General features: G+C 57.4%; 1 protein-coding gene across 5 annotated transcripts; it reads right to left on the bottom strand.

Moving 5' to 3' along the window:
• Nucleotides 1-125: 125 nt before the first annotated feature.
• On the bottom strand, nt 126-22,966 carry OBSL1 (obscurin like cytoskeletal adaptor 1). Of its 5 annotated transcripts, XM_070386059.1 has the most exons (21): nt 21,178-22,965; nt 19,332-19,601; nt 18,988-19,239; nt 18,520-18,822; nt 18,044-18,340; nt 15,864-16,136; nt 14,517-14,789; nt 13,632-13,904; nt 8,231-8,503; nt 7,179-7,454; nt 6,811-7,098; nt 6,343-6,618; nt 5,470-5,739; nt 5,054-5,326; nt 3,783-4,049; nt 2,996-3,108; nt 2,306-2,462; nt 1,973-2,134; nt 1,584-1,688; nt 966-1,280; nt 126-485 (listed from the first exon to the last, which is right to left on the bottom strand). In XM_070386059.1, exons 1-21 carry the CDS (start codon nt 22,187-22,189, stop codon nt 463-465), a joined length of 5,751 nt encoding a protein of 1,916 aa, XP_070242160.1. In that variant the 5' UTR covers nt 22,190-22,965; the 3' UTR covers nt 126-462. The 5 variants fall into 5 exon arrangements, with proteins under 5 accessions (XP_070242160.1, XP_070242154.1, XP_070242168.1 ...); XM_070386053.1 differs by lacking the exon at nt 1,584-1,688 and having other exon boundaries at nt 21,178-22,966; XM_070386067.1 differs by lacking the exon at nt 3,783-4,049 and having other exon boundaries at nt 21,178-22,966.
• Nucleotides 22,967-22,973: the final 7 nt, after the last annotated feature.

The raw sequence follows: 22,973 nt of genomic DNA, 5'->3' as shown, positions 1-22,973 counted from the left end.
AATGGCTGGCGCTTCCAGGGGCCAAGATGGAGGAAGCACTGCAGGCTTTGGTTCCCTGCGTCACTCACTCTGCGGGGGCTCCAGGTGAGTTCTGCCCTCACATGTCACACAGAGAGCCAGGAAAGGAGCTGTAACTTTTTTTATTGTCTTCCAACACCTCGGGTCCCCTCCCTCCCTACCCGCTCCCAGGGTAAGAGCATGTGCCCTCCAGGCTGTCTGAGGGCACCTGCCTGGCCTGGTTCTGGCCTCCTAGCTACCTGCAGAGGAATGACTGTGAGTGGGGCTGCGGAGACAGTGGGTACCACATTCCTCTCCCCTGGAAGAGCCTTGGTACCCACACAGGAAGAACTGAGCCCTCACCCTCTGACCCACCCCTTCTAGGCCTGTCAGGGCTGGAGCAGGAGAGTGGGGGTGGTCAGTCAGAGGTGGGGCAAGGCAGGCATCTGAAGGGAACGCAGGAATTCAGGTGGAGAGTGTGGCATCTCCTATGTGGAAGAGGAAAGAGATGGGACTAGCTCAGAAGCCCTCTGCACAGGCCAAGGTGGAGCTCGCTGAGATGGGGGAGAGCAGGAGAAGATGAGGGACAGGTGGGGGGCACAGACCCAGGGCCAGCAGGTTGGAGGGAGAGGAATTTGGGTACAAATGGGGGTGTTCAGGAGAGATGAATGTGGTCCAGCGGTGGGAGGGAGGGAGGAGAAGCTCAGACAGGCAGGGATGTAGCAAGGTAGGAACAGCTGCCCGGAACCAAGTGGTTCCTGTTGACACCACAGGGCTACTTCCTCTTCTCAGCCCTGGCTGTGTGATCTGCTGCCTCCCCACTGCCCACCTCCAACACATCTCAGAACCAGCTTGCCATCCCAAGTCCTGGAAAACCTGTGGGAGGTGTGCCTCAGCCCACCAGCTCCTAGGAGACCCCTGGCCAGCCGGCTCGCCTCATTGACCTGTGCCCAGTCAGCTTTACTCACCCTCTACCAGCAGCCGTGTGTAGGCGCTGTCTTGGCCGGCCTGGCAGCAGTAGGTGCCCTGATCCTCAGGTCGAACGTCATGGATGACCAGGCTGTGGGTGGGGCCGTGGCTGCGCAGCTGATACTTGTCTCCCGGGCACAGCTCAGGGCCGTGGCTGCGCAGCTGATACTTGTCTCCCGGGCACAGCTCAGCCCCTTCCCGCAACCAGCACACTTGACCTCCCGGCCGGGACACTGTCACCTCCAGCACCGCCCGGCGACCGACCAGAACCGTCTTCTCGCGAGGGGGCCGGCGGAGCATCTGCAGAGGCAGTGCTGGGGGTGGAGAACGAGGGCTTATTAAGTTAATAGGGACACGCACGACCCCAGGAGAGACGCATCTTCCCTCCCGTTCTGGCCTCCATTCCTGATCTTAGATCTCTATGCCACCAGCCCATTTCTCTCTATCTTCAACCCAAAGTCTCCTCTTCCCCAGGAAACGCACTGCCCTCTGTGACCCGCCTCCGGAGAGTCTCTCGAGGAAGGGGTGGGGAGGCAGGTTTCCTCGGACCGATCGCCAGCCTGGCAGTTCCGGGGGAAACCGTGTTCACTCCTGGTCGTCCCTGCCCCAGGTCTTACCCTCCACCTCCAGCTGAGCCACGGACTGGGCGGGTCCCGCCTGGAAGCGGACCTCACCAGCGTCCTCGGCGCGTAGTTCGCTCAGCACCAAAATGTGTTTCTTCCCTGGGGGTATAGGAGGCGCTAGCGAGGCCGGAGCCGCCTCTGGGGAGGGTGGGGGGATGAGGGTGGGGCCAGAGTAGGTCCCGGGGAAGAACTGGGATGCCGAGGGGAAAGAGGGGTGGTCCTGGACGGACTGAAGAGCTGGAGGTCAGGGAGAGGCGGAGAGACAGCTTCTGGGGCCGCAGGGCGGAACTCATCGGAGCTGGAGGTGGGCCTTTGGGTGGGGTCTGTCTGAGCCGGAGGGATGGGGCAGCGAGGGGGCCAGAGTGGGTAGAGAGTCGGCAGACCTTCCTGCCGGATGCGGACGCGGCCTCCGGGTCTCAGCGGGCGGCCTCCGAGCTCCCAGCTCCCAGCTGTCTCGACCTCCGACACGGTGCACTCGAACGTGGCTCCGTCGCCTTCCCGGGCGCTCACGGACCGCAACTCAGAGAGGACAGACACCTTGCGCTCTGGGGCGGAGCCAGGGGGCGTGAGGAGGGCGGGCCTGAGGGGGGCGGTACCAGATCCCGCCCACGCCACGCCCCCTCCTTAGAGGCAGCGTAGCGAGTCCCCTGGGCAAGTCCGGTCCGCAGCCCCGCCACCCACAGTAGAGCCCGGCCCGGGCAGCACCTGGTACCCACCGCGCACCACTAGGTGAACGGGCCCAGTTCGGGCCATCCCCACCACGCAGCTGTAGGTCCCTGCGTCCAAGGGGCTGCAGCGCCGCAGCTGGAGAAGGCGGCGCGTGCCAAGGGCCTGGAGCCTGAGCCGAGCGCTGGGGGTGAGCGGCTGCCCATCCTAGGGGCGGGGGTTGCAAAGGGTCGGGGTGAAAACTCGGCCGGGCACAAGCGGCCCCGGCCCTAGTAGGCGGCGGCGCCCTCTGTTGATACCTAACACTTTCGAGGCACGCTTATGCTACGGGGTAGGGCCCTCCCGCGCCTTCTGGGCCGCGCCAGGAGTCTCATTGTGACGGTGTCACCCTTTGGGGACATTTGGTCTGAGGAGGGGCGCCATGGACGCGGGAAGCCGAGAGTCATGTACCAATCATGTCAGCAATGTGTGTGGATTCTGGAATCAGGAAACCTGGATTCAAATATGAACTCTATGTCTGCCCTGGGGCAATACTTCACTCCACTGAACATCAGTCTCCTTAGAGATAACAAGATCATAAGACCTGCCTCATCGGGCTGCTATAAGGTTAGAGGCTTAAATGTAAAGTAAACCTTAGCACATGCCAGGCACATGGCTTACTGAGTAGTAGTTCTTTCTGTTGGGGCATTGTTACTGCTCTCATGATGCTGAGGTGGGCTGGGCTGGGGCTGGGCTCTGACCTTCTCCCAGGTGACATCAGCCAAGGTCTGGGAAAGTGCACACTCGAACGTAGCTGTGTCGCCCTCGGTCACTTCAAGGTCCTGGAGCCCCCGCACAATGGTCACTGGGGCCTCTGGGAGTGGGAGAAGGAGGACACACTTGGACACAGGGGTCACTGATGGGCACATTTAGACAAGGTGATCAACAGAGGCCACCGGTGAGTGGGGGGCATGCTGGAACAAGGGGTCCAAAGGGGATGCTGATCAGTGGGGGACACAGTGAGATCAGAGGGGTCAACAAGGCAGGAATGGCCAGCTGGGGATGGGTCACATTTAAGGTGGTCAGTGGGGGACATGGTGGGGCCAGAGTGGGAGAAATTGGAGCAGAGATGTCACCCATAAGCAGGCATGGTCACACTGGCTGGAATGGACAGGAGACACTGGACAGTGAGGGACACCACGGGTTCAGAGGAGCAATGCGGGGACCCCAGAGTAGATGTGGTCAGTGGGGAACACACCAGGGCTGCAAGCAAGAGAAGGGGTCACTGAAGCGGAGTTGCCCACGGAGTCACTCTTTGGCACTGTTGGGGCTTAGTGATTAGAGGACCACACTCAGGCAGGCAGAGAGAGCTGCAGCAGGCAGTGGTGGCCAGTGGGCTCACACAGGTAGGGCAGTCACCAGGGCCACATGTGGCGAGTCAGGGCATCACACTCTGGTAGGGAGGTCAGTGCGGGCCACACGGGTAGTGGGGTCAGTAGAATCACACCGGAGCAGTCAGCAGGCAGGCAGCAGTCCTAGAGGCCACACCTCTCACGGTGAGTCTGGCTGCACAGCGCAGTGTATCCGCAGTGAAGGAGATGCAGCCCGAATCGGCCAGGCCCAGGCCGCTGAGGACCAGGTGGTGAGAGTGGCCCTCGGCCTGAATTTGGCACTTGGGCCCCGGCTGCAGCCGCACTCCACCCCGGGCCCATTCCCCAGTCACCCCCTCCTGGGACAGCTCCAGTTGGAAGGTGGCACTGCCCCCCTCGATGATGGTCACATCCTCCAGAGGTTGAAGCACCCTTAGCTGCTTTGCTAGTGGGGGGAGATGGGGAAAGAGGGGGAAATGAGGCCCTCCACATCTGGGCAGGGCTTTTGGGAGCTCCACACACCCCTTGGCTCTGTCTGCCTCTAACCCCTAATCTAGTAAGACCCTATGAACAAAGTTCAGAACCAGGGAGCAGGAAGAAGGGAGTGAAACCAGCCAGATGTGGGTGGAGAGAGGGGCTTACTGGGGTTAGGAGAGGGGACACATGAAGGGGGTGATGTGTGGTTGTGGGGTGAGGAGTTGGGGTGAAGGGTGCTGTGACACTGGAAGGAGCCCAGAATTTAAAATCAGACACAGCAGGACTAGACCCCAACTCTGCCACATAGTTTGCTATGGAACCTTTGGCAAACTGCTTGAACTCCCTGGGCGTCAGTTTCCCCAACTGTATGAGGATAATAGCCTTGAGACATGGGTTTGTTGTGATTGAATGAATGAAATAAATCAGAAGAGAATACACATCCCCACCAACAACCGTTTACCAAGTTCTGTGTGGGTATTTCTCATATTATCCCGATTAAGTTTCTCAAAGACCCTTTTTAAAAGAAAACTTGGCTCAGAGAGGTTAAGTAATTTGCCTGAGGTCATACAGTTGATAGAGGGCTCCATCTTCGGGGTGGGGGTGCTATTGCTAACCATCCCTGCTTCTCAGATGGGCTCGTATATCCTGGGGCAGGTGACTGAAGGATAAATATGGCAAGTCTTTCTGAAGTATAATATTTATGTTTATAGCAAAGCCAACTTGGATGTATGAAATGGAAACCAAAATCCACAGGGACTTCTACGGTAAATAGAAAACAGTAGAAAAAGAAGAGTTTTGTTTTGGGCAGGCTGCTTTGGGTCACGCTCCTGGGGGTCAGCCAGGGCTGACCTGCCTTGCTGGCGAGGGGCACTTTGGTGTTGGGGGGGGGGGAGCGGTCTGAGGGGCCCTGACCAGCCAGGAGAGGCTGCACCATGGGGAAAGGGAGGCGTTAGGAGAGGATGGGGCACTCACGCCTCACGCTGAGCCGGGCCAGGGTGCGGTCGTGGTGGCTCTCGCAGCCGTAGGTGCCCTGGTCGGCCAGCACAACGCAGTGGATGAAGAGGCGGTAGATGTGGCCGTCCTGGGCTGTGGACAGGCGGGAGTCAGGGGGCAGGGGCGCCCCACCTCGCATCCAGCGGACGGCCCCTGCCGCCCCCACGCGGCCGGTCTCCACTTCGAGGCACACGTCCTGGCCTTCCTCTGCCCGCACGTCCTGCAGCCGCCGCAGGAACAGCAGCTCCGTTTCTGGGCAGGAAGAGAGAGCGGACCATGGAGCCTGGTGGGCTGAACCCCGGCTCCCTCTTCTCAGGGACTGGTCTCCTAGCAGGGCCAGGGCTGGGAAAACAGGTTTAGGAACAGGACTTGTTTCGTCTCCATCAGGACCGAACCTCGAACGTGCAGCCGGGCACTTGTGGATGTGCCCCCAGCTCGGGCAGTCACAGTCCCTGCATCCTCGAGCCGGCAGCTTCGCACGGTCAGTGTGCGGCTTGACCCATTCTGGGTCATCTCTAGCTGGGGCCCTGGAGTGACAACGACCCCATTGCGCAGCCAAGTGATGTCGGCATCTGGTGGGGAGACTTCACACCGGAACGTGGCGTCATCCCCCTCGTGGACAGTAAGTGGTGTCAGCTCCGAGACTAGCTTCACCAGCGGGGGTTCTGGGGGCAGAGGGCAGGATCAGACAGTGAGGGGGGCTGGGTCTTTCTACCGCCACCCTCTTCAGCCCCTCCTCATCCCCAGTAACAGGCTTTCACCCCCCAGTTATTAAACAGAATCTTCCTGAGGACCAGCTGTGTGTCAGTCATGAGCTGTTTTGAAGGACAAGATGTCAACTCCCTGCCTGCCACTCCTCACCACCTCGTCTCCATGCTGGCCGGGCACCCACCTTTCTGACTCCCTAATAAAGACAGATCGTTTAGGACAGACCCTGTCAATCTCATTTAACTGTCACAATAGCCCTACAGGCCAAACGCTATCCTCCCCCTGGGGACCCGGGGCTCAGACAGTCTAAGCAACTTGCCAGTGTGTCACACAACTACTGGGAAGGAGACTTGAGACTGGAACCTGGGGGGTAGACTCCAGAGCCCTCTGCCCCTCCTTTTTGAGGATTCCTGGAAAGGGGAGCCCTGAGCCCTCATCCATGCGATAGCTGTGCATGCATTGGTGGGCAGCGAGGTGGGTGGGGGCGAATGGTGGGGGGGTGGCGTGAGGCCCTTAGTGGGGGGGCTGGGGCCCCAGGGGAGTGAGGACGGCACTGTTACCTTCCACGCTGACGAGGAAGATGCGGCTGTCCTGGGGCGTGTCGCACAGGTACTCCCCAGCGTCCCTGCTCCGTGCCCCCCGCACCCGCAGCACCTGCCTTGCCCCGTCCTGCTCCAGCTGCACCCGCCCCTGGCTGGCCAGGCGCTCCCCGTCCTTGTACCAGCGTACAGGGCCCCCTGGCCCGGAGAGGCGCACCGCCAGCTCTAGGTCCCCACCTGGGGTGCTGCGAACCCTCGTCTGGGCTGCCTCGGGGGCCACCACCCGCACGGGGGGCTCTGTGGGGTCAGGGCCGGGTGTCATTGGGAGGGAATGGCTCAAGGGCTGGGGAGGAGGGTGGTGGGAGGCCAGATTGGGAGAGGGACTGAGAGCCGTGGGGCAGGGGCCGGGGGCTGGGTGCACTAGAGAGGGGGAAGACTCAAGGGTTTAGGGGCGAGACTCTCAGGTTTCCTGCCCAGGGCTATACTCACCAGCCACTTGGACGGTGAAGCTGAGGCTGGGGGCCCCCGGTGCTGCCCCACACTGGCAGGTGTAGAGGCCTGCGTGGGCCAGGTCTGCAGCCCGGATGCAGAGGACGCGGCGGGGTCCTTCGGCTCGGAGCTCCAGGCCCTCGCCTGTTTGCACCGGCTTCCCGTTATGGCTCCAGAAGACCAGGGCACCAGCCCTGGACAGTTCACAGCTCAGCACCACTGGCTCCCCGGGGGCCACGCAGAGCGGGCCAGGGGCTGCCTCTGGGGCAAGGAACTGGACAGGGGGCTCTGGACAGAGGGTGGGTGTGTCAGCTCAGTGATGCCCCCCGCTCCCGCCTCCCAGACCCGGGCTGGCCAGGAGCACCCACCAGCCAGGCTGATGTTGAAGGTGACGGCTTCATCGCGAGTCTCACACACATACTCCCCGGCGTCCTCGGGCTGGGCGTGGGGCAGGGTCAGGGTGCGGGTGGGTCCCTCGGCACCCAGTTGCAGGGCATCCGATGCTTCCACCTCCAGCCCATCCTTGTACCAGCGCACCTGGGACCCAGCTGGGGCCACCTCGCAGCGCAGCTCCACGCGCCCCGGAGCCCTGAACTGCAGGTCCAGCGAGCGGGCTGCTGGGTGCACAATCCTCTCTGGAGGGGCTGGTGGGTGAACAGAGACAGAATCGGGTGGGTTCGGCCTCTACCTGTCTGACCACTGGTTTCTCAATCCTCTCCTTTTGCAGAGCAGCTCTTGGGAAATGGTACCACCTACAATCCGTAGGCACTTACTGTGTGCCAGGTGTCATGCTAAGGACACTACAGTTCTTTTCTCAGCTACTCCTGACACTCCCTATTTCTGCCTTCACTTTATAGATGAGGACCTGAAGCCTCTTTATAGGGAACTGACTTGCCCAGGGTTGCATGGACAGGAAGAGGTAGACCCACCCTCACAGATCTAACCCTAATGCACAGCCCTCCCTACCCCTCCATTTCCTGTCCCTTTTTCCTGTTTTGCCTCTGAAGAACTGATCACCACCTGAAAAACCACCTGTTTCCCTTATTTGCTGTCTGTCTGCTCTCACAAGAAGGCAAGCTCCATAAAGACAGGTTTTCTCTCCTTCGTTCATTACCGAATCCCTCAGCATCAGAACGGTGCTGAGCAGATCAGTGTTTGTCGAATACACGAATGAATGAGCTCTCCCAATTGTTGGGCTCTCTCCACCAGGCCTCTGGCCACTGTCCTGACCTGGTTTGGGCAACTCAGGGCTCTCTGATGGCTGAGAATGAGGAGGCTGGGAGGGAGGGAAGCCTGGACAGGGGGAAAGTTGTGTGTGGTACACAGGGGTCCTGAAGGTGCAGGAACTGGGAGGGGTGGGTATCTGTCCCTCAGCCTCCTGCCTCTCTTCCTCTCCAAGGGGGTCTCGGAGACTGCCCACCTGTGACAGTGACAGTGTAGAAGGCTGAGTCGTCTCCGGCGTCGCATACGAACTCGCCCCCGTCCTGGGGCTGGGCGGCGGGCAGCACCAGGCGACGGTGGGGCCCGTCGCTCTCCAGCACCAGGGCCTCGCTTTCCTCCACCTCCAGCCCGTCCTTGTACCAGCGCACTGGGGCATCCTCCCGAGACAGCTCACACATCAGCACCACACACTCCAAGCTCACGGCCACCAAGGTCACCTCGTCCCGGGGGTATAGGATGCGCACTGGGGGTTCTGCAGAGTAGGGACAACCACAGGCTGTCACAGACTCACGGTCAGCCTCCCTGGAGCCGTCCGGCAGCATGAAATCCCGGTTGCCCAAATCGTTAAGAGTGATAAGGATAGTAATAGGTCCAAAATCAGTTCTCTGAAATCCCTGGGGCCACAAGTGTGCTGGAATGTGCTGGAACCATCCAGAATGCTTCCAATTCTAGAAATGGTGCATTTATCATATAGCACATACTCCCCCTCAGCCCCTACTGTGGACCCCCCAGAATCAATCATATTAACATCTCTGCAGTTTAACATATGGAGATACACCCTAAGCAGGATAATTTAAAAGTGCAAATAGCTTCACAGAGTTAAGCTCAGGTTTTACAGAAATAACTTTTAATACCAAACGTACAAAAAGCCTTTTGATTTTAAGTGTTTTCTTTCTTATTTTGGTTTCAGGATTGTGGATAAGGGATGGCAGATCTGTAATAGTATTGGTAAGTACTTATACATTGTTTGCTAAAGTTCCAGGACAGTTGTAAGCACTTTACACCCTGATAGCAATCCTAGGGAGTACGTACTGTTTTAAACTCATTTTGCAGATGAATAAACTGAGGCACAGAGTGGTTAAACAACTTCCTTATGGTCACAGCTGGCTACACCTACCTAGGGCAGGAGGAAAAACCACCATTCGATAAAGGGAAGCTCCTTATTGCAAAATTCAGACTTAAATTGAAGAAAGTTGGGAAAACCACTAGACCAATTCAGATATGACCTAAATCAAATCCCTTATGATTATACAGTGGAAGTGAGAAACAGATTCAAGGGATTAGATCTGATAGACAGAGTGCCTGAAGAACTATGGAGGGAGGTTTGCAACATTGTACAGGAGGCAGATCAAGACCATCCCCAAGAAAAAGAAATGCAAAAAGGCAAAATGGTTGTCTGAGGAGGCCTTACAAATAGCTGAGAAAAGAAGAAAAGCGAAAGGCAAAGGAAAAAAGGAAAGATATACCCATTTGAATGCAGATTTCCAAAGAATAGCAAGGAGAGAGAAGAAAACCTTCCTCAGTGATCAGTGCAAACAGAGGAAAACAATAGAATGGGAAAGACTAGAGATCTCTTCAAGAAAATTAGAGATACCAAGGGAACTTTTCATGCAAAGATGGGCACAATAAAGGACAGAAATGGTATGGATCTAACAGAAGCAGAAGATAATAAGAAGAGGTGGTAAGAATACACAGAAGAAAAATATTCATGACCCAGATAACCATGATGGTGTGATCACTCACCTAGAGCTAGACATCCTGGAATGCGAAGTCAAGTGGGCCTTAGGAAGCATCACTATGAACAAAGCTAGTGGAGGTAATGGAATTCCAGTTGAGCTACTTCAAATCCTAAAATATGATGCTATGAAAGTGCTGCACTCCATATGCCAGTAAATTTGGAAAACTCAGCAGTGGCCACAGGACTGGAAAAGGTCAGTTTTCATTCCAATCCCAAAGAAAGGCAAAGTCAAAGAATGTTCAAACTACCCCACAATTGCACTCATCTCACATGCTAGCAAGTGAAATCGCTCAGTTATGTCTGACTCTTTGCGACCCCGTGGACTGTAACCTACCAGGTTCCTCCATCCATGGGATTCTCCAGGCAAGAATACTGGAGTGGGTTGCCATTTCCTTCTCTAAGGGATCTTCCCGACCCAGGGATTGAACCTGGGTCTCCTGCCTTGTAGGCAGACGCTTTAACCTCTGAGCCACCAGGGAAGCCCCACATGCTAGCAAAGTAATGCTCAAAATTCTCCAAACCAGTACATGAACTGTGAACTTCCAGATGTTCAAGCTGGATTTTGCAAAGGCAGAGGAACTAGAGATCAAATTGCCAAAATCTGTTGGATCATCGAAAAAGCAAGAGAGTTCCAGAAAACATATACTTCTGCTTTATTGACTACACCAAAGCCTTTGACTGTGTGGATCACAACAAACTGTGGAAAATTCTTAAAGAGATGAGAATATCAGACCACCTTACCTGCTTAAGAAGCAATAGTTAGAAATGGACATGAAACAACAGACTGGTTCCACATTGGGAAAGGAGTATGTTAAGGTTGTATATTGTCACCCTGCTTATTTAACTTATATACAGAGTACATCATGCGAAATTCCAGGCTAGATAAAGCACAAGCTGGAATCAAGATTGCCGGGAGAAATATCAATAACCTCATATATGCAGATGACATCACCCTTATGGCAGGAAGTGAAGAAGAACTAAAGAGCCTCTTGATGAATGTGAAAGAAGACAGTGAAAAAGTTGGCTTAAAACTCAACATTCAGAAAATGAAGATCATGGCATCTGGACCCATCACTTCATGGCAAATAGATGGGGAAACAGTGGAAACAGTGAGAGATTTTATTTTCTTGGGCTCCAAAATCACTGCAGATGGTGACTGCAGTTATGAAATTAAAAGACGCTAGCTCCTTGGAAGAAAAGTTATGACCAACCTAGACAACATATTAAAAAGCAGAGACATTACTTTGTCAACAAAGGTCTGTCTAGTCAAGGCTATGGTTTTTCCAGTAGTCATGTATGGATGTGAGAGTTGGACTATAAAGAAAGCTGAGTGCCAAAGAATTGATGCTTTTGAACTGTAGTGTTGGAGAAGACTCTTGAGAATCCCTTGGACAGCAAGGAGATCCAACCAGTCAATCCTAAAGGAAATCAGTCCTGAATATTCATTGGAAGGACTGATGTTGAAGCTGAAACTCCAATACTTTGGCCACCTGATGAGAAGAACTGACTCATTTGAAAAGACCCTGATGCTGGGCAAGATTGAAGGCAGGAGGAGAAGGGGATGCCAGAGGATGAGATGGTTGGATGGCATCACCGACTCAGTGGACATGAGTTTGAGCAAGCTCCAGCAGTTGATGGACCAGGAAGCCTGGAGTGCTGCAGTCCATGGGGTCACAGAGTCGGACACAGCTGAGCGACTGAACTGAACTGACAGACTCTGCCAGCAGTGGTAGGGATTCCAAGCTAAGGCTTGTAGGAAACTCAGTAATGAATTTGCATCTGTGCCTGAATTCCCTGGGGATGTTAAATGCCGATTCGAGTTCATCTCTAACTGCTCTGGAGTGGTCAGCCTTTCACAGAAAGGAGCGATGTCAATGTGGGAGGTGACAAGGGCTCTGAGCGCCAGGCTGCCCAGGCATCTACGCACCTTCGAGGTCTCCCCTAATCCTCTCCAAGACGCGGAAGTGCTCCTTCAGCATTCGGCCCCCTAGTGGCTGGCTGGGGAACTGCTAGCTTCCCGGTCTAGGTCTTTGCAGTGGGGAGTATGGGCAGACATGCCCACCAGGGTACATCCAGCTCTTGCCTCTGCCTCCCTAACTGGGCTTGTTCTAATAGTCTGTATGATGCAGGTTGGTTCTCTGGGTCTACCAGCGCCATGAGACGTTGGAGTGTGGCTGCCTGAATGGTGGGGGAAGAGATGGAGGCAGTGGAGTGTAGATGGCATGCAGCCATGGGACTGGGGAGTCTGCAAGGCTATGGGACCTCAGCTTGGCATCAGACCTGATTCTCCTGGTCCACAGCCAAGGTGGTGTGTTGTGCGAACTTACCAGGAAGAATCTTGTGTTTTGTGGGGAGGCCAATTATGGGCTGGAATGTGTGTGTCTGCAGCCATGATGTCTGGCCAGGGCTTGGGGAGGGAGCGGTTGAAGGCAGCCACTACAGAACAGAATATGTGCAGAAAGGCCTTTTTGGCTTTGTGGCTTGTGTGTTTCAGGCTGTCCTATCTGGGATGCAGGGAGTTGGGAGGCCCTAAGTAGCTCAAATCTAGGCTGAAGCCTTGTTTCTAGAGCAGGTCAGTGGGGAGGGCAACCAGAAGGTGCCGGCATCGGGATGGTCGCTCCAGTGCAGCCGCTGGGTTCTTCAGTGCCATCCAGAGCCACCTGGGTTTTACACTCCCCGCCCCGCTCAGGTACACACTGTGATCGGCGCCATGAGCTGCAGCCCCAAAGTTTCCGGCAGTGAACCATCATTTCCGTAATCATCCTGTGCCTTCCTGCTTTGAACCTTGACCTCTGACCTTCAGTCCAAATCCAGACCCCCATTTAGCTAACTCAGCCCCTGCTCCAAATATCTGTTCTGAAGCTACTTCCTGCCTGCTAGCCAACCAGGTTAGCAGCCCCCAGCCCTGAGCTCTCACTGCGCCTTACTGCGACACTCCCTCTAAGACTTAAGGTGTCTGGCTTTCCTGCCAGGCTATCCACTCCTGCAGGGATGCACGTGTGTCTGCGAGCTACCGAGTGTCCAGAGCCTGGCCCAGGACTGGCTCCTGCGGATGGCACAGTGACTCTCCCCGAAGCCCTCCCTGACCTCCTGTCCGGCTCTCTTGAGCCCTCTTTCCTCCACGGCACTTGTCACGAAGTGTCACCGTACATTTATTTGCGTGTTTATTGGTTAAACACAGGGGTCGCAAACTCAAATGCCCACAGGGGCCAGGCTGAAGCAGTCTAGGAAGGGGAGCAAAAAAGAACAGTGGGGGATGGGGGTGGGTGTGAAACAGAGGAATGTGGGCCCCCAATTATGGGGGCAGCTGCTACTCAGCGCCAGCTGTTCGTCGCCAAGGGGGGAAGCGGGACCAGAGGCGCCGGGTCTTCGGCTTTTTCAAGAGGATGCATAACTCCGGGTTGTTATTGGAACTGTCCTGACTTTGGTATGACTCTGCAGGCCAAACACAACACACCTGTGGGCTGTATGAGGCCCGAGGGACTGCCGGTTTGCGACCCCTGGTTAACAGCTGCACCCACCCCACCCCCAGCTAGACCGGCACCTGTCTGAGAGCAGGGACCTTATATGCAATAAGCATCAGTGACCCACAGCACCTGGCCCAGCGCCTGACACATATAGACTGCTCAGTAAGTGAGCTGGTGGAGCACAGCTATTCCTGGCTTGGGCGCTGGGGAGGAGCCTGCTTCCTCCAACAGTGATCCCCGGATCTTCTGGGTAGGGACCACCCCCCACCACCACCTCCTGCACCTGCAGCCCCTCCTCCCTGCCCCCAGTGTGCTAGCTAGGGGCTATGTGGCCAGCTCCCCAAGGGCTCAGGGCAGTCCTCTGATGACCCCGGGGGCGGGGGGTGGACCCACACCTGTGACGGTGACCGTGAATGAGGCGGATTCGTCATCGATTTCACACAAGTACTCGCCCGAGTCCTCCAGCTGAACGGCGGGCAGCACCAGGCGGCGCACTGTGTCCTCCTTCTGTAGGAGCAGCGCGGGACTCTCCACCACCTCCTCGCCATCCTTGGTCCAGCGCACCTCGGCCCAGGGCCGGCACAGCTCGCAGGTCAGCACCACGCGCTCCAGGCGCACGGCCGCCACGTACACCTTGCCGCTGGGGTACACGATCCACGAGGAGACGTCTGCAGGACACGACACAGCCGTGGCTGGGCATCTGGGGCCGGGGCCGAGGTGCCCGGCCACCTTGCCCGGTTCACGCCTGTTCCCTACTCCTGGAAAGGACCAGGGCTCACAGCGGCTCAGATGGTTACTCAAAGCTAACCGTGACATGACCACAAAGCACAGCAGGGGTGTAGCGGCACGGTGGGGACCGTGGTGTCAGCCTCGCCTGTGGAAACTCTCCCCATTCTCTGGGTGGGGACAGGGCTATACGAAGTGTGAGGTTGGGGAGAGGAGAGTTGGGTGCCCAGACGGAGCTGAGGTCTCCCACAGGAGACTTTTAACCCCTCTAGTGCTCGGGTCTCCTCACCCCACACTACCCTAAGGCTCCCCTCGGAGGGCCTTCAGGAGAATAGAGAAGGTGGGCTTCCCTCTGCCATGTAGCTATGACTAGTGCGCTTATGACAATGCATTTTCTGCAGTGGCTGAACCTCAGCGTGCAGACCATGGGTTGGGGGGAAAGGGTGGGGTGTGATCGGCTGGGGGGGTTGGGAATGGTGGCCCAGGAGTGTGCCGGCTGTCCAGGTGGGAGCAGGGCACAGCTGCCCCATCCCGTGGCCTGCCTGGAGCCCCACCTGTGATGGTCACGGTGAAGTAGGCGCGCTCGTTGCCAGCGACGCACTGGAACTCGCCCCCGACGGAAGGCTGGGCGGAGGGCAGCACGAGGCGGCGGTGGGGCCCTTCACTCTCCAGCAGCACGAAGTCACTCTCCTCCACCTCCTGTCCGTCCTTGAACCAGTGCACGGGAGCGTCCTCCCGGTCCACCTCACAGGTCAGCATGACACACTCAGAGGTTATGGCGTGCACAAACACATGCTCCCGGGGGGCCACGATGTGCACTGGGGGGTCTGGAGGGAGCAGAGATGGGGTCACACCGACACCCACACATGGAACACCTGAGTCCATGGTGGTAGGTGAGGTGTCACAGGTCAGTATTGCGATCCTGTGGACAGGCCTGGGAGTCCCCAGAGGATCCGAGGGTGCTGGGTGGGGGGAACACAGAGGGCCTTTGTCTAGGCTGAGAGGAGGTCATTGCTTGCTTTGGCTTTTACCAGGAAGCCCCTGGTGGGCTGGCTCCAGGACAGGGAGGAGGTGGGAGGTGGGAATGACTCAGTGCTGTCACCTTGGGGCAACACCCCCTACAGGTAGTGAGTTCCCCATCACAGGGCACATTCACGCAGGGCCAAAGGACCTTTTGGCAATGGGGCCGTAACAGGATTTCCACTCAAAGTGAGAAGACTGAGCTGGTTCAGTGGTTCCAGAGTTGTCCTCCTAGAGTGGATCTCAAAGCTTTGTCCTGGATATTCGGGCTCTGGAGGCCTGGGGTTGGGGTGGGGGTGGGGAGAGGCTATGCACTAATAATAGGTTTCCTGATATTAGTCTCTGAAGCAGCCAGAACATGGACTGGCTTCCAAGAACCTCTGGACCACTGCACCTAAAGCTTTCCTTTGACCCTGACCTCCTGCGGCGTGGGATAAGCAGTCCTGGGTGTGAACCCAGGTAGCGTAGTTGCTGGCTGTGTGATTGTGAGCAACTTGCATAACCTCTCTGAGTCTCCGCTACTTCATCCATGAGTGGAGATATACTGGCTCTCATGTAGCCTTGAATGTTGAATGAAAGTGTACATTTCAAGTATCCAGCACAGGGCTTGGCTAGCAAGTGCCTAACAAATGCTAGCTCCCACCTCCCCTGCCCTTCATTGATTTGAGGTCCCCTCACATCCCTCCCAGCAGAGGGTATATGAGGGCCAAGTGTGCTGGAGGGTGGTGTGGGGGCAGCGTGATCTGCAAACATGTCCCCTGGCCCCCTAGGCCCTCCCTGGAAGGGACCCTCAAGCGGGCAGAGCAGGGGATGGGGTAGGATTGGCACAGCCCCCTGGGTCAGCCTTGACTGGGGGAGCCTAGGCTGCCTCAGTCCCTGACCTTGGACGGTGACGCTGAAGAAGGCTGAGATGCCTTCTGTCCTGCACTCGAACTCGCCGCTGTCCTGGACCTGGGCCTCGGGCAGGATCAGGCGGTGTTTGCGCCCGTCCATCTTCACCACCAGTGACTCGCTCTCCTCCACCTGCTGCCCATCCTTGTACCAGCTCGCTGGGAAGTCCACCCGGGAGAGCTCACAGGTCAGTACCACCCGATCGGAGGTTGTAAAGGTCAGCGACACCTTGTCCTGGGGGCTCAGGATGTGCACGGGACTCTCTGCGTGGGGAGAGGTGTGGTTATGGGTAGCGCCCTGGTTGTGCTCTGCTTACCCAGTGAGCGCCCCACTGCAGGGCATGTGCTGGGGGAGGGGGCTGGGCACATCAGGCTAGATGACTGTTGTGATGCATCTGTTGGTTTTAAAAATTCTTTTTGTGCTTACACACCAACTCTCAAGAGCAGTGGTTTTAGTGTGCATAAGAATTCCCAGAAAGCCTACTGAAAATGCAGATTCCTAGGCTTTGCCCCTCCCCCTGCCCCAGCATGCAAGGGTCAAAGAATCTGCATTATAAACCAGCCCTCAGCATGACTCTGACATTGGTGAAAGTGTTAGTCACTCAGCCTTGTCTGATTCTTTCCATGGACTTCTCCAGGAAAGAATGCTGGAGTGGGTTGCCATTCCCTTCTCCAAGGGAGATTCCTGACCCTTCCTGAGCTGATCGAATCCAGGTCTCCATCATTGCGGGCAGATTCTTTACCGCCTGAATCACCAGGAAAGCCCAATGTTAGTGAAAGATTAGTTGCTCAGTTGTGTGTCTGACTCTTTGAGACCCCATGGGCTGTAGCTTGCCAGGCTAATCTGTCCATGGAATTCTCCAGGCAAGAAGGAGTGGGATGCCATTTCTTTCTCCAGGGGTTCTTCCCAACCTAGGGATTGAACCCAGGTCTCCTGCATTGCAGATAGATTCTTTACCATGTGAACCTGGGTTGTATTTTAGTAATGCTGCTCTCTTTGTGGGTATTTCTTACTTGGATCTCCTCCTGGGCTGCTGCGAGCTAACTGCCTCCAGGCCCTGTGCGTGGACACTGAGGAATTCTGTGACTGGCCTTACAAATTCCAGCAATGGTGCAAATGCCAGTGCATTCCCTGAACTTTCAGACTCCTGCCAAGAACTGTCATCCTCAAGGAGGCCTCATTCCCTCTCCTCTCCTCTTTCCTCAGGGTGGCAGAGTGCAATACTGCAGCCAGACCGCCTGCGTTCATAATCCAGCACTAGCACTTCTCAGTTTTCTGACTTCGGGCAAGTCACTGGACCTGTGTCTGTTTCCCCATCTGTAATGGGGATGACAAAAGAACACATCCCGCAGGGCTGTTGAGAAAGTGAAAGAAGTGAAAGTGAAGTCGCTCGGTCGTGTCCGACTCTTTGCGACCCCGTGGGCTGTAGTCCACCAGGCTCCTCTGTCCATGGATTTTCCAGGCAAGAATACTGGAGTGGGTTGCCATTTCCGTCTCCAGGAGATCTTCCCGACCCAGGGATTGAACCCAGGTCTCCCGCATTGTAGGCAGACGCTTTACCATCTGAGCCACCAGGGAAGATTTAGGGCTGTTGAGCAGTCTGTGCTAATTAATATATGTAAAGCAATTAGGATTGTGCCTGGCACACAGGAAGTGACTCAGATAGTGTTAGCCATCACATGGTAGGGCAGGAAGTGGTCAGGGACTAGGGGCCAAGGTCTGTGTCTTTAAGGCGACAAACATGACCGAATTCTGCAAACCACAAAGTACCCCTAGAGAATTTGGATATGATGCTGGTGAAAATAACAAGGAATCTCCTATACGGGCTTCTCTGGTGGCTCAGACGGTAAAGAATCCGCCTGCAATGCAGGAGACCTGGGTTTGATCCCTGGGTAGGGAAGATCCCCTGGAGGAAAGCATGGCAGCCCACACCATGGAATCCCCATGGACAGAGGAACCTGTCAGGGTCACAGAGTCGGACACGACTGAGCGACTAAGCACGGGTTGAAATTGGACTTCTGGATCCCTGAGTGCTCTATCTGAGCTCACCTAGGATGCTCCTGACTCCTGGCTCAGATGTGAGAAGCACGAATAGCGTGTGCCTCACTTTGCTAACGGGACTTCTATGTCTTGACCCTATCTGCTCACCATGGTCCCCACCAGTACCAACCTTGGATGGTGAGGGCAGCTGAGTCCTGCACACCTGGGCAGCTGAAGCCGATCAGGGCCCCACTGTCCTGATGCCGGACGGCCTGCAGGATGAGCCTGTGCTGCAGGCCATGCTGTTCCACCCGGTACCGCAGGGGCCCCGGCCCCACCTGGCCCTCTGGCTCGTTACTCTTGAGCTCCTCCCCGTTAAGGAACCAGGTGCCCTGGATGACGGTGGAGAGATCCAGGGAGAAGACGGCGTCTTCCCCATCATACACCTGCACCTCCTCCAGACCAGCCACCAGGCGAGCTGTGGGCACTGAGACAGGGACAGAGCACGGCCATCAGAACCAGGGGGCTGGCAGAGGGCACAGACTGGCAGGTAGATGGCATATAGCTAGAGAGAGGGGGGAGCGCAGGGGAAGGGAGGAAGAGTGATGGGGAGGGCACAACTTTAGGTACAGCCACTGGCAGCCTGGGCTGACAGGACCAACTCACCCAGGTGAGCAGACCCATGGAACACCACGTGCGGGCTGCGGCCGTGTTCACTGACGGTGCAGACTCGGAAGCGGTAGTCACCCTCGGTCGGCACGCAGTCCCCGGGCACCTCCACGGCCCCAGCTTTCTCAATGCTGAAGCACTGTACCCAGTCTTCCGAGCCCACCTCCTGCCGCTCCAGCCGGTAGATGAAGGGGGTCTCGGGGGTGGGGTCTGGAGGCTTCCAGGTGAGCAGGACCGTGTTCCTGTGGCCCTTGAACATCTCAGCCAACACCGGGGGTCCTGGGGGATTGTGCTTGATGCCTGAGACAGAGGCAGGGTTTGCATCCGAGCCCTGTTCCAGCCTCCCACATCCCTGGGACCTAAAGTCAACTTTGCCAACCCAGACTCTGTCATCTGGTCACCCTCCTGCCCTGACCGTCCTGTCCAGCCCTTAAGGAGGTTGCCTAGGGGCTTTGGGGCCCTCACATTTGACTCTAAGCAGAGTGGTGGTCCGGGAGTTGCCCAGACTGAAGGTGACCTCCCCAGCATCTTCTCGGGTGACCCCTGGAAGGACCAGGGCGTGCATGTGGCCCGAGCTGCTCTGGCAGGTGGCCGGCAGGTCCTCTCCGTCGCGACTCCAGCGTCCCTCCACCCCAGCCTCGCGTGTCTCCACCAGCAGCACCGCGTTTTCGCCCTCAAAAACGTCGAGCTTCCGGGGCAGCCGCTTCAGGATGGGCCCTGAGACAGGGATGGGAGATTATCAGCCCGTGGACTGGGCACCGGCCTGCCTCTGTCTCGGCCTCCCCCAGCCCCGCCACCGGCCAGCCGACCTTTGACTGTCACGTTGGCCACGGTGCGCACACGGCCGCGCATCTCGCACAGGTAGACGCCGTCGTCGTCCGCCTTCAGCCTGTGGATGATGAGGCGGCGGACCGTGCCCTCCTCGATTTGCTCATACTTGCGGCAGGGCAGTAGTCGCTGGTCCTCGCGGAACCAGGCAGTGGGAATGCGAGAGTTGGGGACTTTACACTCCAGCACCGCAATTCCATGCTCTCGGCCCTCCACGTCCTGCAGCGGCCTAGAGAAGCGGAGGCGGGGCTCTGTGGAGAAGAGAGAGACCAGAGAAGGCTCTGGAGAGGGCCCCGACCGGGAGAAAGACCCTCCTCTGTCACCCACTGCCTAAACCCATGGTAGCTCAGGCCGTTTGCTCTTCTCCCAGAGCTAGTAGCGTTGTATACTCAGAGAAATCCTCAGAAGGGAAGTCAGATGACCCGAATTCTCGTTGACCCTAACACATCACCCTGACCAAGGCCATTTTCACGATGCTGGGCCGCAGTTTCTTTATTTGTAAAGCAGAGAAAGGGATAGAAGGGCTTGGGGCCGTTATCAGGGATTTTCAAAATGTTCTGTGGGGCCCCTCATGGGCACCACACACAATTCTGTAAGGGTTTGAGTTGAACTTCATTTTGAAAGTACTTCAACCACTTTTAAAACTGAATTTTACAAAAAGAAAGCATGATGACAGAAACGGCCAGTGGGGTCACTTGGGCCGCTAGGGGAACGGCCGCCTTGTCACTTGGCTCTGGGAATCTCGGCCTTCGTCCTGGACTTTTCTGTCCTCAGGGGGTGAGAGTTCAGCTCCGCCTGGCTGGTTTGTGCACATCAAACTGTACCCAAGAGGCCACCAGCTGTGGTACAGGTGCCACATGCTTGACTGCGTGCCAGGACGGACTCGGGAGATTTGCCAACTATTTTTCTCTGAGGGAAAGAGTTGGGTAATAACTAGTGAAGGTATTATGCCGTGAGTTGCGATGAACTCCTATTATGGGCAGCTTTAACTTCCAATGTGAATTTGGCGTGTTTTTCACCCCTGACTTTTCTAGTTATGAGCAATGTACTGTTTATTAAATACCATTGGGGGCTCAACTTTGAAATATAAATTTCCTCTCCTTCACTTTCTTCTTCTTGCAAACCCGGAGAGCAGTCTAATGACAGAATAGTCAAAAATTGGGGGGCATTTTTTTTGCCCTCAAGTTTTCTCCCTTTGGTGTGAATCGGGAGTTTGTCAGTGTGACACCTGAAGCTACGCTTTCCCCATGGGGCTCAAAAGCTAGACCCAGTTATGAATGGTTAAAATGTGTGTGCTTAATAAGACAGATCTCTTGTTCTCATTGACTGACTTCATAAATATATGTTACAAATTTGGATTTAGAAATTTACACCCATAAAATGATTCTTTTATATAATACACTGGGGCCCCAATGGTGTTTCCATTGGGGAATGGGTGGTGAGATAACAAAACCCCATTGGGGAATGGGTGGTGAGATAACAAAGAGGCTGAAAAACACTGAACTACAAGAGTTGTAGGTCCCTCTGGGTGATTCAGTCATTCCTTAAAGGCCTTTATGGAAGAGTGGTTTTCCACCATCTGCCTCAGAATCATTTGGAGAGCTTGCTAGGAAGTTCCTGGAGCATACCTTGGAGACGTACTAAACGCGAATCCCTGGGGGATGGGAGGGAGGGAGGAGGGAAATGGCATTTTAATATTCAGCCTCCCTTACTCCTCGCTGTCTTCTAGGCACTGAGTGGGGCTGGAGTTAGTGGGGTCAGGGAGGGCGCTGGAGGCCCCTCGCCCCGGCCGCCCCTGGCCCCGGCCGCCCGGGGGCGCCGTGGTACCTTTCACGTGCAGCTGCACCGCACTGAGCGTCTGGCCCGCCGAATTGCGCGCGGCGCACACGTAGAGCCCACGGTCCTTGGCCTGGCAGTACAGCACCTTGAGCACAAAGCCGCCGTCTCGGTCGCGGTACATGAGGCGGCGGCGATCGGGGAGCAGCGGGCGGCCCTCCCAGTGCCATTCAATTTCTGGCTCCGGCTTGCCCATCACGTAGCAGCGGAACTTTGCGTGCTTGCCCTCGTTCACCCAGAAGGTCTTGGGCGCGCACTTAAGCGGCTCCACCACGGGCGTGGGGGCCTCGTCGGGGTCCTCGGGCGGGCTCTCGGGGGTCTGCTGCACCTGCAGCAACGCCCCGGCCCGCGCGTGGCCGTGCGCGTTGCGGGCGTGGCACACGTAGACGCCCGAGTCGGGCAGCCGAGCCGCCAGGATGCGAAGCGCCAGGCTCGCGCCCGCGCCCGCGCCCGCGCGGCCCGGCTCGAGGGAGAAGTGGCTGCTGTCCCACACTTCGTCCAGCGCCATCCCATCCTTCTCCCAGTAGAGCGTGGGCGCGGGGAGGCCCCCCACCTGGCACTCCAGCACCACCTCCGCCCCCCGCAGCACCCACTGGGACCGGGGCCCCGTCAGGAACACCGGGGCGCCCTCTCCGGCTCCGGGCGGCGGCAGCGGGCGCTCGGCGAGCTGGGGCTCGGGCTCGTGGGCCGGCGGCTCCAGCACGGTGACGGCAGCCGCCGCGTAGGCCTCTCCGGCCGAGTTGCGGGCGCGGCACACGTAGACCCCAGCGTCGGTGGGCAGCGCGCCGCTCAGCAGCAGGCAGTGCTCGGCGCCGTCCACCGGGAAGCTCAGGCGATCGGAGGCCGCCAGCTGCTGCCCGCCCTTCTCCCACACGACAGTGGGCGGCGGCTCCCCCAGCACCACGCACTTGAGCTCGGCCTCCGCGCCACTTACCACCCGCACGGGCCGCGGGAAGCGCAGGAAGCACGGGGGGCTCCCCTGATCCCCCGAGCCCGCCTTCATCGTGGCGGCGCAAGGGCAGGCCGGGAGCGGCGGCGGGAGCCCGGGAGGCGGGGCGCGTCCGGGGACTGGGCTCCGGGACCCGCGGGGCTTTCTGCTGTCCGCCCGCTCCCGGCTCGCCTCCTTACCCTCCGCCCGGAGCTGCTGCTCTGCGGCTGCGGCGGCGATTCCCGGGCCGGGGGCCCAGGGCTCAGGGGGGAGTCCTTCCTGTTTGCCTCTCCAGCAAGGGGCCCCGCAGCCTCCCCTGCCTGCGGCCTGGCTTCCTGCTCCGGAGAGCCGGCCTTCCCAGCCCCCTCCCACAGCCAGGGCCTCTTTCCCCTCCTCCCTCCCACCTCCAGCCGCCAGGTCCCCAGCAGTCCGCCAGAATCGGGCCTGAGTGACAGAGAAGCCTGCAGCTGCCAATCCCAAAAATATTCTCTGATGACACAGCTGGAGAACAAGAGCCCAGACCAGCTCCTCCAGGCTAAGTTTAGAGCAGGCGGGACCCCTGCCCCCCGCCCCAACCCCAGTTCTAGCCCCCGCCCCGGCCCTTCCCCCTAGGACTGGCCCAGCAGCTGCTGGGTTAAAAAGGGCCCCAGGAGGTGCGAGGGGCTGGCTTGCTCTGTCTCCCTGACAAATAACGCTTTTTAGACCTGGCAGACCCCCAGTTAACAGGCTCCTGTCCCATCTGGTGTCACCTCTGTGCTGGGTTGTGACACTGTGTGACTCTGTGTGTATGGAGAGCGAGGGTTTGTATGTGTGGTTTAGGTCACTTGGGGTGAAAGCCCTCTCCAGCCCCTCCCCCACA

The sequence above is a fragment of the Bos mutus genome, chromosome 2 (assembly GCF_027580195.1).
Source record: "Bos mutus isolate GX-2022 chromosome 2, NWIPB_WYAK_1.1, whole genome shotgun sequence".
NCBI classification, from domain to species: Eukaryota; Metazoa; Chordata; class Mammalia; order Artiodactyla; family Bovidae; genus Bos; species Bos mutus.
Note: the sequence above shows the minus strand (reverse complement) of the source record. Positions and strands in the feature narration are given on the sequence as shown.